At 37.5% G+C, this 18,787-nt stretch overlaps 1 protein-coding gene across 1 annotated transcript in view; it reads left to right on the top strand.

Annotated features, from left to right (window-relative positions):
- Positions 1-206: 206 nt before the first annotated feature.
- The window catches only part of RTEL1 (regulator of telomere elongation helicase 1), a gene marked incomplete at its 3' end in the record, with an annotated part of 43,785 nt that continues 25,204 nt past the window's right edge, over positions 207-18,787 (top strand). Inside the window, exons 1-15 of the mRNA XM_009575649.1 lie at positions 207-308; positions 1,508-1,706; positions 2,070-2,163; positions 3,098-3,179; positions 3,749-3,809; positions 4,039-4,114; positions 4,814-4,898; positions 6,054-6,119; positions 7,928-8,081; positions 8,420-8,458; positions 9,108-9,186; positions 9,874-9,971; positions 11,963-12,018; positions 15,602-15,676; positions 16,605-16,686. Coding sequence (XP_009573944.1) covers positions 207-308; positions 1,508-1,706; positions 2,070-2,163; positions 3,098-3,179; positions 3,749-3,809; positions 4,039-4,114; positions 4,814-4,898; positions 6,054-6,119; positions 7,928-8,081; positions 8,420-8,458; positions 9,108-9,186; positions 9,874-9,971; positions 11,963-12,018; positions 15,602-15,676; positions 16,605-16,686 — 1,348 coding nt within the window. The remainder of the gene's footprint in view (positions 309-1,507; positions 1,707-2,069; positions 2,164-3,097; positions 3,180-3,748; positions 3,810-4,038; positions 4,115-4,813; positions 4,899-6,053; positions 6,120-7,927; positions 8,082-8,419; positions 8,459-9,107; positions 9,187-9,873; positions 9,972-11,962; positions 12,019-15,601; positions 15,677-16,604; positions 16,687-18,787) is intronic.

The following is an 18,787-nucleotide window of genomic DNA, read 5'->3' as shown; positions in this document are numbered from 1 at the left end:
AGCCTCCTGCCCGGGCTGCGGTGCGGGTCCGCCGGTAACGTCCCGTCCTGAAATATGAGGTGAAAGCCGGGCCTTTCGGCATTTCGTCGTGCAAGTGAACCTGCCCCGGTGCCGGTTCGTCGCTCTACGTGACACCGGCGGCACAGCCCCCTCCCGGCGGGGGAAGCCCCGGGCCTGCGCTTCGTTGCAGGTTCTTGGCGGGAAACATGCCCAAATTAACGCTGAACGGCATCACGGTGGATTTCCCCTTCCAGCCCTACGAGTGCCAGGAAGCCTACATGGCCAAGGTGCTGGAGTGTCTGCAGAAGGTGAGTGCCGCCTGCCCGGAGGCGTTGCCGTTCATTGACTAACTGTGTTTCATTTCTAACTGTAAAAAATGGCTTCTCTAAAAAGAGGTGGTCACAATTCAAGTTTACTTTGCGGTGTCCGTATCCCACCTTTTCCAAATCTTCTCTGGCCTTCTTTTACTTGTATTTTTGAGTTAGTAAATAGTTATTAAAAACCTAGAAGTGTGCAAGTGGCAGTCAGTAAAGATGTAGATAGGATGTTTCTGCCTAACTTGGGAAAAGGAAGAAAAGCTGAGCAAGTTGTTCCTGTGTTCATGCAGTCTGTCCTTAGATACCTGGGGTTTGGTTTTGTATTGTTAGTCCTTGGACTATTTGTGTAATTCATCATGGTATCTACCATAGGATAATCTTACTGAATGAATGTCAAATAAGAAAATGGTTTTTACAATAGTTATCTTTGTTCTGGAGTTGGTTAACAGATCTCCGTTGTCCCTGTTCTTCTGAGAGATCAAACAAGCTTATTGTGGAAGCTTTGGCTCCATGTGGCTCAGCATTCCTCCATGTCATGGGCAGTGCCTTGGTTCCTGCTTGGTACCTCCGCGTTTTAAAGTGAAAGTGTTGTAAGCCTGTTATGTATAGAAATTCTTTCAATGCAATTGAACACGAATTGTCATGGCAGCGCAAGCTCAGCTGCTAGTTTTTCTGCAACTTGTAGTATTTTTATGCACTTTAAAATTGTAACATCCAGTAGGACTAAGTGTTTACAAGTGCTTCGAAAATTTTCTGCCTAAACTGTGATGTGGGATATAGTCTTAATTCTAAAGGAAACTGGCAGACTGTAATCTGAGTCACTTTCTGGTTTTGTTGGGGATTTTTTTGTTTGTTTTTTCCAATAACTTCTAATATTTTCATGTATTTTATGCTGAAGTGTGACGCATTCTAGTTGCTCTAAGAGTGGAGAATTCCTCTGCTAAATAAAGGATAATGTTTGGCTCTTGGTTTTAGATTGAGCCTCGCCAAGTTGATTAGAGGGTCCTACAGGTCGTGCATTTATAACAACCTTATGTGGGGTATGTGTGTGTTTCTGTCGTATGGTACAGTTTACCAGATAGTGATTGGTTTTTTTACTGAGGAAATTCAGTACTGCACAAAGACCTGTTCTAGTGGAATCTCCAAATTGCTCATTTTTTCCCATTTTATTTTATTTCTCTTTTTTAAAGAAGGTCAATGGCATTTTGGAGAGTCCTACAGGCACGGGAAAGACCCTCTGCCTGCTGTGTTCCACTCTGGCTTGGCGGGAACACTTTAAAGATACTATCTCAGCCCGCAAAATTGCACAGCGTATGAATGGAGTGGAACTGTTTCCTGAGAGACCCATGTCATCCTGGGGCAATGCTGCTACAGATGCTGATATCCCAAGTAAGTACTGCGATTTTAGTGCTCAGTGGGAGCGATACAGGAATGTTAATGAACACTTGCTTTTATCTATCTTTTATAATAAGTATGTAGTTATAGAAGTCATGGAGCCATTGTTTAGCAGCTGCAGCACAGTTTCACACCTTTTAATAGATTTTAAAGGTGTTTTACATATTTCTTAGAACATTAGAAACTCATTTAGCTCATTTTTGTGTGTGTGAATAGTTAGATGACACAATTTCTTGCTGTCTCTACGAGGCAAACTGTTACCATAGTACCAGCTGGGAAAGGAGGCTGAAAAAATCTCTAGTTCTTCTTTCCATGCTAATAACATTTTTCTGCTTTTTTTTCTGCTCTGTTTGGCAGCTTATTACACTGACATTCCCAAAATAATTTATGCCTCCAGAACTCACTCACAACTTACACAGGTCATTAACGAATTAAAGAACACAGTCTACAGGTAAATATGATTTAGGATAATGTTCCTGTTCAAAGAACAGGTGGAGACATCCATCTGGTTTAGTTATTGTTTGAATTTATGTGGATGAATGCATAAAAAAACTGATATCCACTGAAATGTTGTTCTCTTAATGTGCATGTATAGAACCTGGATTTCTTTGTTGTTGGATTTGGGGTTTTTTTTTTTTTTCATACTTCACAGCTTCTTTTATCTCCTTCGATCATAGAATTTCCTGAATTTCGTCTGGTTTTGGCTCTTTACTTCACACATTTATTTCTAAAATTCCTTTTTTTTTTTTTTTTAACTGGGGTATTTCTTTAAGGCAGTGGGAAGCCATTACAAAGTTGGATTCCTTAGGCTGATGTAAATCTATGAAGAACTCTGTGTTTTCGCCATACCAATGTCTGTCACAGTTTTCAGCTGTTGACGTGCGAGTGTGTTGACTGAGCTCTTTGGACAGGCAGTAATCATTTGTTTATATGTTTCTTGTAAAGATACAGCCTTGTAATAACCAAAAAAATTATTGTGAATGTTTGCAGTGCATTAGTCCTTGTCATAACCTTACTCTGAAAATCACAGTCAGCTCTGGAATAGCTTGTAATAAATGAAAGGCCCCAGCTTATTTGGCTGAACTGTAATAACAGAACCCAGATTTTATAGTGGATGATGTAAGCTGCTACTCATTACCTCCTGCTGCTTATTACCACCCACTGTTACCAGGAGAAATACAGTACCATGAAGTCAAATAACATATATAGCTGTTACAAACAGACTAGCGTACTTATTGTTTCTGATTCTGACCCTTGTTTTAAGCTCATCTATTTTTCCTGAACCTTTCGCTTTTGATATATGATACCAAACCTACGCATGGACAACTGTGTTCTTCTTTCTTGCCTTATTTTTAACATCAGCTTTGTGTATTCTCTTTGAACAGGCCAAAGATATGTGTTTTGGGTTCCAGAGAGCAGCTTTGCATCAATCCTGAAGTGAAGCGACAGGAGAGCAACCACATGCAGGTGAGAACAGAGCCTTGAAAGCATGCACGGTGAGAACATGGAGGTTTTTTGTTTTGGCGTATGGTGTGTAATTCTTAATTCTGACATTGTTTAACTACTGGAGGCTGTAGGGGAAGATAGTAGTTCTAAATGTGTTTTGAGGAACTTTCAGTTTCTAGTTATGTGAGTGCAAAATTTAATTCTGTGTCTCTGGTAGCATTTTCCATCCAGAGAAGGATGTCATTGTGTAGAACCTGAGGGAGGGTTAATAGTTTGCAGTCTAATTTCTGCTCTGCCACTTAAGTGTTTTTCAATGGCAAAAATAATTTCAAAATAGTGCTTCGGTGATTGATTTGCTTGTTATTTTTACAAGTAATATAAAAGATTACTGTTTTGAAAAATATTAGTGGCAAAATATAACAAAATTTCCTCTGAGCATCTCAGTGGATTTAAGGTGGACAGAGGAACACATGCTTTTAAAACTGAAGAGCTGTGATTAGCATTTATTCATCAGCTGGTGTTGCAGAAAACTAATAGCTCTTCACCCCTTTCCGTGCTTTTCAGTGCTTGACAAGCTGTGCTTTTTGCAGATCTACATGTGCCGAATGAAGGTGATGGCTCGTGCTTGTCATTTCTATAACAATGTGGAAGGTGAGTTTGGCTGTGGAAGTAAAGCCCTATTTTTAGAGAGGGAGGGATTTGCTAGGCAGGTAGAGAAGTTTGAAAGAGTTGGCAGAGTCTGCCTGTGTGTTTTGCTCTGCATTAATCTGTTTCAAGAATAAAGTGTTAAGAAGTGGATGACTGTGATGGTTGGGGTAACAAAAAATCTATGTGATACTTTTACCTAAGGTTGTGGTTGTAATGTTGTAATTTTTCACAGAAAAGAGTACAGAGAGAGAACTCGTTGAATCAATCATGGATATCGAAGACTTGGTTAAGAATGGAAACAAGCACAGGTAAATGTTCCCCTCTGACCTTCCTCCCCATTACTTGTGAAAACTACTTATCTGGTCATTTTTATTGATACCTTGCTATGAATGTGACATACACTGAAGTAGCAGAACAATGATGAGAGTAAAGTGGAGTGGCTAAATATGTTGCAGAGACAGCTTCCAACAAAATCATGTGTGCACTAAAGCCTTAACTTCTGTTACTGCAGTTTTCATCATACAGCAATTTATTTCAATCCTTATTTGTGTAAAGACTGAATCAGTTCAGAGTCAGGCTCACCAATATTTTATTTCTTGCTTGAGCAGAGGCTCATATCATCTGACGTGACAAGTGATATTGCAGTTTTGTTTCAGATTTAAGAGGATGAGGTGACTGATTTGTTGAGATAAAATAGTCTAGTGCAGCATTTACTTCTAGCCTAAAGGGGTGAAATGGTAATGCACTAATGAATGCCACTCTTTCTCCTTTAATTTCTTTTTTCTTTGTTTTGTTGAGCTGCACACTAGGTATTATTTTCTACACTTCTTTTTACTTGTGTTGTGTGAATAGAGCTAAGCATCTGCCCTAAAATTAAACATGCCAATTTTAACTCCTTAAGAAGTTGATTAGAAACCCGTGAGAGTATGAAACATAGTACTTGAATGCACTCTTAATATTTCTGCAAGTATTACTTTATAGTTCATATTACTTTTTTTTTTAAACAGAGCTTGTCCTTATTATCTCTCTCGAAGCCTGAAGCAGCAAGCAGATATTATTTTTATGCCTTACAACTATTTACTAGACTCGAAGGTAACATATATCTTTGCTTTTAAATGTTTAAAAGTTGTGCTATTTATCTTGTATTGGCTTTTAGTGGATAAGCTGTGATGAACTGATGCATAGCAGGTGAATGCATTATGTGGTATACTTCAAAACTAGTCAAAACCCAGTTCAAATTCAGAGCCATAAAGGATGCCCTTTTGTGTTTTTCTCTGTAAAGTTCTTCTTTCCCACAGTTAAACATTTTCTTTTTTCTTTTCTTGTTTGAGGTGTTGCTATATTTATAGAATTAGCTTTGCAGAATGTGATGCCCTTGTTGTTTGGTAATATTCACCTCCTGAATACAAATCTTCAGTCACATACTATGCAGTATTTTTGTGTGCATTCTGAGACATTTTTGTTTCTGCAGCCAGCTACATGATTTCTAGAATAAGGAAACTTTTTCTGTAGAGACTGGACATCTCTCTTGGAAATAAATTCTGGCTTTGTAAAAAAAGCTGTTGCAATAAGTTGTCCATACTTCATGGATAGAGAATGAAACCTTTGAAAACTCTGTTTAGGAAACAAATCTGCTGACCTCTTCATGCAACTTGGAGTAATTCATGAATTATAGTAAAAGCCAGATTACATTCCACTGCTACAAAAGGCAAAAAGACCAAATGTTTAATAAATTAAAAAATAAAATAAAATTTAAAAAAATCTCTGACCACCTTAAGCAAAGAAGCATTGTGAAATGAAGTTATGTGATCTGGTACTGTCAGGGGAGTTTTTAGAGCATCCACTTCTTGTAAAGATGACACAAGCATGAATTTGTAAAAACAAGGCAAATCCCCCTGCTTCGTACCCCACTCCTCCCAGATCCCTATCGGCAAAAATAGTGACTGAAATTAATTCTGATAAACTTGTGTATCCTAGTAAGGTACAACTGGTTTTTTTCTTTATTACAATATAAGTTGAAGCCTCCATAAACTTTTACATGATGCATTTTATCAACTTCATTTCCAAAGAAGACAATTCTGTGGTTTATATATTAGGTAACCACAGTGATTACTTGCTGTTTTCCAAAAAAAAAAAAAAAGTATTTAAAATACATGAAACCCCAAATCTGTCTCATGAGCCAGTTTCTCAGTCAATCAAATCTGTGACCTTTTTGTCCATTCCCTTGTTTTCTTCTTCGTCTTTTAGAGCCGGAGAGCGCACAACTTAGACCTGAAGGGGACTGTGGTAATACTTGATGAAGCTCACAATGTGGTAAGTTGTTTCTGGTCTGTTGCCATTTTTCAAACTTCACCCAAAGAGAAGAACAGACCCATGCCCTATTACAAACAGTCTGTAAAATCTGTACTCAGCTATTTCAGTTGTTAATGTTCATTATCATGAATATTTCTTGTTTCTGTGACAGTTAAAGCTTTGTAGTTTAATTAACAGTCCTTTGACACTACTGTGATTTTCTACAAGGTGATAGTTTCTTCCTGAAGGGTGGATCTCCAAATTTATGAGGGCACTTGTTTTCTTGTTTGGAGAGTTCTCTTCCAGAAATCATGAAAGATCCATTGTTGAAGCTCAGCTGCATCAGTAAGTGCAGCAGATGGCAAATGTGACTCTTGTAATATTTCCAAGTCTTCACTCATAGAGAAAAAAGAAAAAAAAAAAAAATGTTGCATTATGAGATCTTCCTCTCAGTTGGCTCGAAACTGCAGCCCTTTGCCTAAATAATGAAATGCAAAGCAACGTTTGAAATATGTCCCTTTTTTCTACTGCATGAACAACCTCCCAGTGGGATTTCTGCTAAACAGCTGCAAAGTTTGTTTTCTGATTCCATGTTCTTTCAGTAAACAGGCCACCGGAGGGTGTGCTATGTTTGACTAGAGATAGTTGCAGAATTGCGTCCAGTATGTGCTCCTTTCATCAGAACACCTTTTCTTCTGTTGAAATATGGGTGGAAATCCAGTCACAGTTGTTTGGATTTTGGTTTTTTTTTTCCATTTGTGGTGTTTTAAAAATATTAATTGATGCCTGCATGCAGCGAGAACAGCTGTTCTAGAACTACTCGTTTTGCAATAGTTCTCCCGTGGAACTGTCTGTTCCAGGTTAATATGTGGAAACTCAGTAATCACTCTGAAATAAAATTATTGATTTCTTTCTGATTAGATTGTTTACACATGCAGCTAGTTCAACATTTTTTTCTTTATAACTTATTTCCTCATAGCTATTGCAGTCAAAGTTTTGTGTAGGTTAGTTCTTACTATTTCTCTTCATTCCTCAGGGAAGATGATTCTTTTTGACAAAACAATATGTGAATTATTTTTCAAGGTCATAGAGTTTTGTCAAACTTATCGGTTTGATGAGTGTTCAAACCATTGCTTTTTTTTTTTTTCAGTAGAAAGTTTCCTTCCTTCTCTATAATAATATTTGTTCTAGCATACATTTTGGCCCAAATTTTACATATGATTAATATGCATCTTACTGCTTTTTTTTTTTTCATGGCCCCTCCTTCCCTTTTTTCTCCATGCCCCCATCTGTGAATGCAAGATCATGAGGGGCAAGGACCATGTTGTCATATGAGCAAATATAGAGATACGAGTATTTCCTAAGAGTGTGAGAGGGACCAGGAAGTAGCTCTTTCGAAGGACAAACTGATTCTCTAACTAAAAAATTTGCTACTTGAACAATTTGTCGTCAGACAGCAAGCTATTTGGGAACTGCATGGGAGAAACAAAAGGATGTCAAGAAAAATCTATTAGCAGCAACACTAAGAACACAGAGGAGGTGACACCTATTAAAAACGAAAGGGGTTTTACTGATGACAGGGATTTGCTACTAGATGAGAATGGTAGAATGTTGATAATGTGGAAGAGGCAAAATCTGTTCTGCATTTCCAAAAAAAGGGTGCCTAGTAATAGTCAAAGTCTTCAGGTGTTTATAAAACGTCCTCTGGCCTGAGCTGGAGATCAGAAATGAAATCAAGCCTGGTCATCTGGTCTTTATCATCTATGAAATTGCCTGAGCAAATAGCACACTGAGCAGTCCAAATAATGCTTCCATTCCGTATATTTTAGGAGAAGTTGTGTGAGGAATCATCTTCTTTTGACTTGACACCCTATGATTTGGCTTCGGCAATGGATGCTATAAATGTCGTACTGGAAGAACAAGCCAAAGTAGTTCAACAGAATGAAATAAATGCTGACTTCAATATGGAGTTGGCCAACTCAGGTGTGTTGACAACCACAAACCACTGTTTCACTTGGATTATAGGGTGCCACTACCAAGAACTGGAAAATAACTTGACCTAACAGTTTCTGGAAAATTTACACTCGTTAGTAAATGAATTATTGTTAATTAGTAATCACTGCCAGACAAACATGAAAAGATGTGGTAAACCAATGTGATGTGAGGGGTCACGAAAGAAAACAGTAAGTGGAACACAGAAGATGTCTTTCTATATACACAGTTCTAACCTTCATATCCATAATTTCTGAAAAGCCATAAAGAAACTAGGAATGAAAGAGACATAGAATCATCCTTTTTGAAATCTTTCCTTTCTTCAACAGGACTGAACATGGAACTTGAAGATATAGCAAAGATAAAGAGTAAGGTTATTTTTTGTGTTGTTGAAAATTGTTGTTGAAACAGTTTCAAAAGGTCAACAACTTAAATCAGGTTCCTGTAGCGTTTCTGTAGACATTGCTCATAACTGAGAAATTCGTGGAAGTTTAAGTCATCTCTTGTTCAGAGAATTTTGTGGAATGTTTAATTACAGTTTTTTTCCCAGGAAGATGAGAGATTTAGCAGATGAATGTGTCACTGCCTTCTTTGCTAGAAGTTCCCTTGTTTTCTAATCTTGTCAGTGTGCTGGAATTGTTTTAGTTGTATCATTCTGCTGTAAGAACATGATGCTACATAAAGTTAAAGCAAGAGCTTGAGATGTCTCATGTTTACAAAGCATTTCCAAGAACACAACTTTCCCCATCTATAGAGAAGAGTTTAACGTTTAGCTGAAAACTTAAGCTTCATCTAAGAACTGAGGTCATAGAAGTTCTTAAACTTGAATATGAATATTTAGAGATGATATCTAGGAAATTGTTTTTGATCATTTTGATTTGTTTACAGAATCAAGAAAACAGCTAGGTTGCTGGTAACAGCCTTTGTAATAAAGTACATTTGAAAAAGAAGCTTAGATGTGTCCTAGAAGGGAGTTTCTGTGGACCCTAACTTTCTTCTCTCTTGGTTCTCTTAAAGAAATTCTTCTTCAGCTAGAAAGTGCTATTGATGCAGTGGAGCTGCCACTGAATGATAGTGGAGTCACCAAAGAGGGAAGGTAAATTTCTTCTCGTTAATATGTTTACATGTTAAAAGTACAGCAAATTCTAGACCCGGGTGAAACTGGGTCAGCTGTTAGGATTGGTAGTACTATTCTAGTTTCTAGGAATAGTATGTATTCAAGGTTTTGGGTTTCCTTAAATCCCCTTTCTGTAGTAATCATTATTTCTGGTGGAACTCCCTTTCAAAGTGTTTCAAGAGTGGAAAATCCTATGCTCTGTGTATGCCTATCGAGTATTCTGAGCTGGAAGAAGCTCCTCACTGTGCTTTTTTCAATTTTGCGTCATGATTTAAACAGAGGTACTAGTACTGCAGAGATTTGGTTTGAGATACCTCAGAGCTCTCTAAGTCTAGTTCTAAACTAATGCGTATTGTACATTGTAAAGAAATCATGGAAATTGCATGCAAAACTATTTCTAAATTAATACGTATTGTATGTTGTAGAGAAATGACAGAAAATGGGAAGGATGTGGTCAATATGCTTTCTGTCATGTCAATGTTGTCTGCTGTCTTTATAACCAAATACTTATTTTTATTCCTGTAAATTTTTCTTTCTCATGGAGGCAAGAACATGTTTTGCTACTAGATGGTGAAACTGTTGTTGTTATAAAAGTGTAGCAGTAATTGTGTCCATGTGATTATTTACAGTGTTTACCCATTTGTGCTTTTTCTTTGTAAATTGCAGCTACATCTTTGATCTGTTTGCAGAGGCCCAAATAACATTCCAGACCAAATCCTCACTCTTGGAGTCACTAGAGCAGATTTTACAGTTTCTTTCAGGTTGTAAGTTTGTTTGTTTGTTTCACTCAGACTTTTCTCTGTAATCTAAGTAATTGGAAGTTTGCGTTGTTTGGGGAAAGGAAGAGAAAGGCTTTTTCGTTTAGATTTAAATTACAAAGCTTTTAAAAGCTAAAATCTGATCCTGAGGACCTGTGTATTTTATTACTACTTGCTGTGAGGTCCTCTGCTGGGAAACACATTTTATGTCTGTTCATGCAACAGAACTAGTTTTAAGAACCGCTTTATGTGAAAACCTGAGCGTGTACCAACATATGTGTGTACATACATGTGCATATGTAGAAGATTTTTGCACACAACACTATTTTTCTCCCAAACCAGAAGAATTGTGGGGTGGTGCTTGTTGACATTTTGCTGATGGTGCTTTTAGTGTCTTGAATCATAGAATCGTAGAATCATTAAGGCTGGAAAAGACCTCTAAGATCATCAAGTCCAACCGTTAACCCAACACCACCATGCCCACTAAACCATGTCCCTAAGCGCCTCGTCTACACGTCTTTTAAATACTTCCAGGGATGGTGACTCCACCACTTCCCTGGGCAGCCTGGTCCAAGGCCTGACCACTCTTTCAGTAAAGAAATTTTTCCTAATGTCCAGTCTAAACCTCCCTTGGCGCAACTTGAGGCCATTTCCTCTCGTCCTATCGCTGTTACTTGGCAGAAGAGACCAACCCCCACCTCGCTACAACCTCCTTTCAGGTAGCTGTAGAGCGCGATGAGGTCTCCCCTCAGCCTCCTCTTCTCCAGGCTGAACACCCCCAGTTCCCTCAGCCGCTCCTCATCAGACTTGTGCTCCAGACCCTTCACCAGCTTCACTGCCCTTCTCTGGACACGCTCCAGCACCTCAATGTCCTTCTTGGAGTGAGGGGCCCAAAACTGAACACAGGATTCGAGGTGCGGTCTCACCAGTGCTGAGTACAGGGGCAATGCAATGTAATCCTTTACCTTTCTCTAACTTATTACGTCTTCTTTAATGTTTCTGCTTCTAGCAGATGTCTAGAAATCCTGTGCAACAACCCATTTCTGAAATCCACACTCTTCACTTACCAATTGTCTTCCCCAGAGGAGATAGATAATCCTGGTCATGGAGTTATGAAACAGGATCTTGGGAATTGCATAATGTGGGGTTTTTCTTGATTTGGCAAGCTTCTGTTCTGCTGTCTGTCAGCATCTTGTTCTTAATTTGCCCTTCTGCAAAGAAAAATCTCCAACTTCTACATGCGCTAAGAAAATGATTTAGTTAGTTCTTACTAGCAGACTCTTCAGTAAAAGCATTGAAGAGAGCATGCCCACTCCATGGCGACTAGAATATAGACTGTCACTTCTGCAAGCTCATCCTTTGAGAACACATGTATCCTTCCTTTTTTTCCCCAGCATCTTTCTCCTTTTAGGCTGTTTGCACTCTGGCTTAACAGGTGCATCTATTTATCATTTCCGTGGTCAAATTCTCATCATCAGTGTATTTCATATGTTCTTTTAACTGCTCCTCTGTAGTCACTGATTTAAGCATACTAGAAGCTTGAAGGTGATTGTAAAGGGCTATTTATAGCTATAGCAAAGGTTAGTTTTGTCCCTCTGCGTAACGGGATAGTCAGTTTTCTATTCTTTTTTTCATGAGACCAATATTAGTTGTGTAAGCTTTTGAAAAAGTAACCAAACAGTTCAAGCATGCTTATCTTTGTTTTAATTATCTCCTTTCCAATTTTCAATGTAGAGGAACCTTAAGAAGTTTATGTAATTGTCTCAGATGACAGCTTCCCAATGCGTCAGAGACATGAAACTTCCTTTGGAATGCCAGTTTTATGTTTCTCCTTGCATCTTGAATGATGATGAAAAACTTGAAATAATTTATTTGTTTCAGATAATATTTTCAAGTCATTGTATTGAGAGCGTTGTGCTGTTCAGATAAGATATGGATATATATAGAAATGGATGTGTATTTGTGTTGTAAAAGTAATCATGTGTTATTCTCTCCAGGTACTGGGATATTTGTCAATACATCTGGATTGCATAAGCTCTCAGATATTATCCAGGTAAATAACTGACGCTGCTTCTATATACATCTGAAGGATAGAAGAGTTGGTTTAAAAAAATGCGGAATGACATTGGATCCATTTTATTCCTGATTCTATGTACACTTGTGCAGCGATGGAAGTCTACGGGTTTTTGAGGAGAACGCTGCTGCCTAATGGGATGGTCTACTTTCGCTTTCACCCAGGTTGTTCTTTTACAGTTTTGATGTCCCTTTTTGGAGAGGCTTGATTTAAATTTGTCTGGTTTTAGCCTCCACCAGGTGGAGCTGGGTTATTGAGCTATTTACTCTCTAGCAGCAATGTTTGGGATAATGAGACCTTCTCATGAACTAACAGGACAGGCTAAGGGAAAAAAGCAAACAAAAGATAATTTAACTGTATTTTTTCATTTAATTACTAAGTTAAGGGATCTGTAAAATAAAAATCTTTAGTGCCACAGGAACTGAATGTGATACTTGTGGGTATCCATGTGGTGCTGTCAGTCTTCTCCCTGTTGTGCACTTGCAAAACATCGGTTATGAAAAACCTGGCCCCCCTAAAATTACAAGGTTCAGTGGGCCAGTGGCCTGAAGCTCGATTTCTAGCTTCCGTCTGAAGTTGACCCAAGTTCTAATATTCTTGAGTGATACTCAAAAAGAGGGTAATGTTTGGACAGCTTAAAGTTCAAACAAAATAGCATCTTAGCCATAGTGTTACATATTGGAAAATCTGCTGACGCTTGGGATTAAGTTCACTGTATTCCCAGAACTTGGTGATTTCAGAGCATCATCATGGCCTGAGTTACTGGGCGTCAGGTTGAATTAGACCTTTTCCTGACAGTGAAATAAGACCTTTACTTCCCAAATATTTGTGGGTTTTTTTGATCAAAAAGGTCTCTTCCTCCCCATCTTTAGTAGGTGGGTGATAATAATGATAACATTTTAACGTGTGTTAATCATTGCTTTTCTGTCTTGGTTTAATGATTTTTTAATTTTTTTTTTTTTTTAATTAAAAATTATAGTTCCGCCACTGATGCAAGAAATTCCATAACGTTAAAGTCTGTGATAGCTGGCAATGTTTAGTCTCCTTGTAGTTCTCTGGTTTTGTTCTACTCACTGGTAGCCTGCCTCATAGATTAGCTGCCAGACTTTTTCAGAAATCCTTGACATCATAGATCTTTCTTCTGGAATATGTGCTGCTTACAAGTGTAATCTATATTTTTAGGAAGCACGGGAGTGTCAAAAAAGTGATAAAATAATGGAAACACAGGCAGGAGGAGAGTAAAATCTATGCAAGAGCAAAAATGAGGAAGAACACAGCAATTTATTTAATCTGAAAAGTGAATTCTGTGTCCAGCTCTGCATTTGTCAGCAGCAAATGAACTCTTTTTTCCTTCCTTGATATTCTTGCTTATTTCCAGAACACTTGTTAGAAAATTTGTAATGAAATTCTTTTCTGTCTGGGTGCGATACTGACTATGTACTTCAGTTTTCCCTTTTTACTGAAGGATTTTTAGCATTCCCACTTACATTTCCCTTTACCTGAGATTGTTACTGTTTATAGGTTTTAGTGTCCCTTTTAAGTAAACTAGGAGGGATTAAATCATCTAGATTTGAGTTTAGCCATGTTCTCTAAAAGTCCTATCCTGGGTCTTGGATTTTTTTTATTTATTTTGAATGGCTCAGGTCTATTTTGTCATACGTACCAAAATCTACTGACAACATTTGTGTTGTCTTCCTTTTTTTTTGCTAGAAAATCTTACAAAGAGGAAGTTTGAATTACTCAGTATTGTTGCTTTTCACCTAAGAATTTACTTGCTATCTTAGCTTAATTGTGAATCCTCTTCTTCTAGAATTGGAATTTAATAGAAAAGGATAATCTTTATAATTTAAAATTTTCCTAAAAAACATTATTAGGTGCTTGTAGGAGAATAGCCAGCTCAAGTTAACACAGTAATTCCTATAGATGATTCGTTTTTCTTACTTAATAAGACTTTCTGTGCTTACTTTGTGTATGAAGTAGCGTATGAAGTCATGTTGCACCTGTTATGCTGGTGGAGAGCGGCATACATGTCCAAAAGGACACCACAGAATAACCCCCCGTGGAAAACTAAAAGTGAAATGTATTCAAACTTTGCAGACCTGCATGATAAAGACAAGTTATCTAGCTGTGTTTTGAGTGGTCCTAGTAGGTTTGCAATACTGAACTCATCGAATGCATGGATGTTTGTGAGGGTGTATTCGCAGTGGCATACACACTATTTCATTTTTATAGCAGTGGTTCAACAAAACCTGTATGTATGTTCTGATACAGTAGTAGCAATTTGTGTACACTGATACCAAAATGATTTGTTCTGGAAGGTGAATGTCACTGTTCTGTGGGGAGGGTGAGGTATGCTTAATTTAAATTAGTTTCCCAGGGTTTCACAGTGAGAGATGAGAAGATTCAGAAGTAGAAGCCAGGTCTCCTGATCCCAGTGACTGGAGCCCACAGATTAGTGTGTGCTACAGGACTGGGGATAATTGTCTGTGTGTGTTCTTTTAGCCTGTGGATAAATGAAAGGTGATTTGAATTGGAAGAGCAGTCTTTTGCTGAAAGCTAAGATCCCTTTTCTGCTGCTGTTGCTGAGAACATGCACGTGGACAGTTATTGCAAATCATCTGCCACGTAATAGTTTGTTATCTTGAGATATTTTTAAGTAGGGCTAGGTCACAGAGTCTTTGTTGGTTAAACACAGTGCTTTTTTGTTGCAGAGCCTTGTCTTCAAAACATAATTTATAACCAGCATGTTTTTAACAAATTTTTTTCTTCCTTTTAGAAGAACACTTACTAAAAACTCTTTTTGTAACCCTATCTTTGGCTATTTTTCAGAAGTTAATATTTCCAGGAATTGTACTTTTTTTTTTAACTGGTGGAGAACATCTTGTTGCAACTAGCTGATATTCTTATAAGCTTGGATAATTCTTTTTAAATGTCTGAAGAAATTTTGTTTAGAAAAATTAACAGAGGTTATAAATATTTGAGAACCACAGCTGTTTTCATTGAAGTTGCACTGGAATGCCACATGTTTGAAAGAGCATTGCCCTTAGTCATAAGATGTCACATACAGGAAAGGGGAAGAAGCATAACTTTGTGCAGAAGAGTTGATAGAAGCTTTTAATATATGGACAACTAGATATGATTACAACTCTTTTTTTCTAAGCAGAGTATTATTAGTGTAGGGTATCACGGCTGAAATTTTAAACTAAGGGAGTTCTTTTACACTCAGTTGTGACTCTGTGATCTCATGAACGTGTAGTGTGTTTATGTTTATCCACAGCCAGAAGTCATGAACAGAGTGAATAATAATACTGTCATTTATGTAGTTTGAATATATTTAGGTACTGGCTTGCATTTTTTGGAACAATGAGATTGCAGGAATTGCCTGTAAAAAATGTATTTATTCAAGATTCTCTGCCTTTATTTAATAACAGGAGCAATGACATATATTTAAGGTTATCACAGCAGTAACTTCTGTGGAGATACTTCTCAGTGCAAAGATACATTAGGGATTTTGCTGGAAACAGTTGTTAAATCTTTCTGTTCATTTACATCCATTTTCCAGACAGTATTCAACATTGATCCTCCAGAAGGTGCGACAGGTTTCATGCCACATCAGTCGATATCTAAATATTATAAGGTATGGGATGCTTTGTGTTCTACATTTTTCCTCGCTGGCATTTAACGTCTGTACTTAGTGTATCCAAAACTCAGAAGGATGTGGATAGCATAGCAAACGATGATGATGATTACAGGGGGGATATGTAAGTTCTTCCAGAAAAAACAAACAACCAAAACCAAACCAAAAACAAAACAAAAAAACCCCCCAAAAACAACACCAAAGGAACTGTGGTTAGTTTAGGTTCCAAGGAAAAAGGGGAGCTACACAGTAATTTTTAAAGAAACTCTAAAATGAAATTAGGAAAGTGCAGCAAATGTGAATTATTGAAAACTTTGATACTGCACATTATGCAGGAGTTGATGTGTTCTTCCAATAATCTGTTCTCTTGACTTTAGTTTAGCCTCTTACCAAGGAATTACAGTAGAGCCACTGAACCTCCCCCCCGCGAAGTCCTTATAATTTATTTAGCGTTTGGGACTTATGGGCTGTGATCTATAATGAATTTTAGGAACAGGGCTGTTTTTTAGATAAATGGTAGCTTTCATATTAAGTTTAAGGCATGATACTATTTTTGTTGTCAAACGAAGCAAGTCTTTCTAACACAATTTTTTTTTTTTCTGGTGTGCATGTTTTATTCTGGTGAACAATACCCAAATGATTGGGTTCTTTGTCTCTGCTCAGGGCAGTCCATGAAAAGCTGCTCCAGAAACTGACTCAAAATGGCTGGTTAAATGGTGATATACTACTTTGCTCCTTGTTAGATACGTTATGAAAGACTGGAAACAAAATACGAAAAACAGACAGGAAATAATACGACCTTACTAACACTATAAAAGTGACACTAATTACGTTAACTACCCTTAATATGGGCTAGCTTTTTTGAGTGATGAAGTGCAAGTTCATTTCTGTAGCCATCTCTAGAAGTGTTTCTGTTATTTTCCTTTAGGTACATATTCATCTGGATAACAGTAATCAGAAGAAGAAGCAAAGGACAGATCTCTGGAATTCATCGTCTGCAAAAAAACAAGGTACAGGACTTGGTCTTGGGGAGGCTCATGCAAAAGCTGGATTGAAAACTACTCCACTGCTCCTTTCTGATTCAAATAAGAGAAAACAACGGAAGACATCCCAATCTGCATTACTTCACATTTGCGAACAGGGAGTCCTCTGGCAAATTTTGGAATGTCATTGTAGGATTTTGAGTGAAACACCACCTATCTTATCTTAAATGTTAAAAATTACTCCGAGGAATAAAGGGCTAAACTCAATGAGGGCCCTTTCCCAATCCCACACTATATGCAAAAAATTTTTTAAACCCAAATGGCATAGTAGTGTTCCTCATAGAAAATCTTAAGTGCGTGATTAGTATGCCTTGTTGCCATGGTCCAAGTTAAAACCATCATTGGATGTGGGATTGGGAAAGACTTTTTTTCCCCTTCCACTCAGTTAGCAAAGAACCATTGGCTGGTTTGGTTGTAGGGTTTTTTGGTCATCTTCTGTAAGATGAAGAGACTTGGAGCATTAGTGTTGCCCCAGAGCTCTCTTTCTCTAGAACAGGGTAGGTTTTTAAGGCTTTGGGACTTTAAGTTTGAAGAATTCTAGGATTGTTTGAGGGTATTCCTTTGCAGTTTTATGTTTCTAAGTACAGTTCCATGTGGTTACGATGAGTCGAGGATGTGCTTTTCACTTTTATAGTTACTTCTAAAGGGGAGGTGACATAAGCAATCTCAATATAAAACATTCCTGTACCACTGCTGCTTTGTGCACCGCTGGAGTTCTAGTGCAATTATTCCAGTGAAAGAAAATCATCTCCATTATGGAATGGTTGCTTGTATTGTGTAGAGAAAATCTTCAGACCAGCCCAAGAATGGAAAAACCTCCTTCAGGATTGATGTTGAGGTTTATGAAATGTTCTGTTATCCTTGTATCAGTTATATTTCTCTGTGTAACTGTGTTGTATGTTAAACACAAAAGTAGTGTTGCTAAGGCTGTAACTACCTTTTACAGGAAGGAGATTCATGTATAGATATGATACTGAAAATATGTGCCAAAAGTATGATAAAAGTAAATTCCATCAAAGTTCTTAATCTCTGTTGAAATTACTCATATATAGTGGAGGAGTTATAATTGGTTGGCTTGTTCTGAAGCTCTGTAGTGAGGGTTCATGTGATGTGCCTGAGAAATAACACTTAAGAATGTGAATTCTTAGCCAGAAAATACCATGCCAGGTACCAGCCTCAGGGCACTGTTACCTTCTCTGGGATATGACCTTTTATTGAGTAACTTCCTAAGTTCTTCAGGGCATGTTGTCACTCCTTGATAGTTTCAGCCTCAACTATAGTTTTCAGTCCTTCTTGTTCAATTGAGATTTGTCTCTCTCCTCCCACCTATTTTGTTCCTTATGCTCTGCAGAGCTTGGTATCTGGAACTACCTCAATATAACCATGCTTCAAAACAACATATTTAGAATTAAAGAAACTTGGCTTCTGAATCAAAGGCTTATCCTAAGGCTCCTATAAAGCAGTACTGAGGACTTCAGCATTCGTTCTTTATGATTTTTTTAATTTATTTTTTAATAAATACAGTTAGGTGGAAAACAAAACACTTTCTGATTAGAGAAGACAGATGCAGATCCCTTTACCTAAGCCTTCTTAATAGAATACTCTTTAAGGATCTTTGTAAATACCTTGCCTCATAACTATCTACTTAATTACTCGGTTAAATGCTCTTGAGAATATAAGTATTTGTTTCACCGAAGTCCTTTTCTTAAGGACAAAAGTAACGTTTTTCAAAGAATGAGCTTCCACGGATTTAGTGATTTTGCGCATAACGTCCCCTTAAGTGTTTCCACAAAATAAGTTCTCTTCTGTTTCTGGACAGAAGCATGCTGTTTGGTAATAGGCAAATACTGTTTTCCTGAGACACTGCTCAATTGGAGCTTGAAGTTGCAAGAATAATTCTAAATAGATTTTGTTAAATATGTGTGCAGGAAAAGGCTAACAGAAACATTCTTAGGTTTATTGCATAATTTGAAGGATTTATACATAAAAACAATACAAAGCAGTCACAGAATTCTTCTGTGATTTAGTAGTCACATACTGATATATTTGGTTTTAAAATAAAAACAGC

The sequence above is a fragment of the Fulmarus glacialis genome, unplaced genomic scaffold (genome assembly GCF_000690835.1).
Source record: "Fulmarus glacialis isolate BGI_N327 unplaced genomic scaffold, ASM69083v1 scaffold13664, whole genome shotgun sequence".
In the NCBI taxonomy this organism is placed as follows: domain Eukaryota; kingdom Metazoa; phylum Chordata; class Aves; order Procellariiformes; family Procellariidae; genus Fulmarus; species Fulmarus glacialis.
The sequence above is the reverse complement of the archived record's forward strand: the minus strand, read 5'-3'. Positions and strand labels throughout refer to the sequence as shown.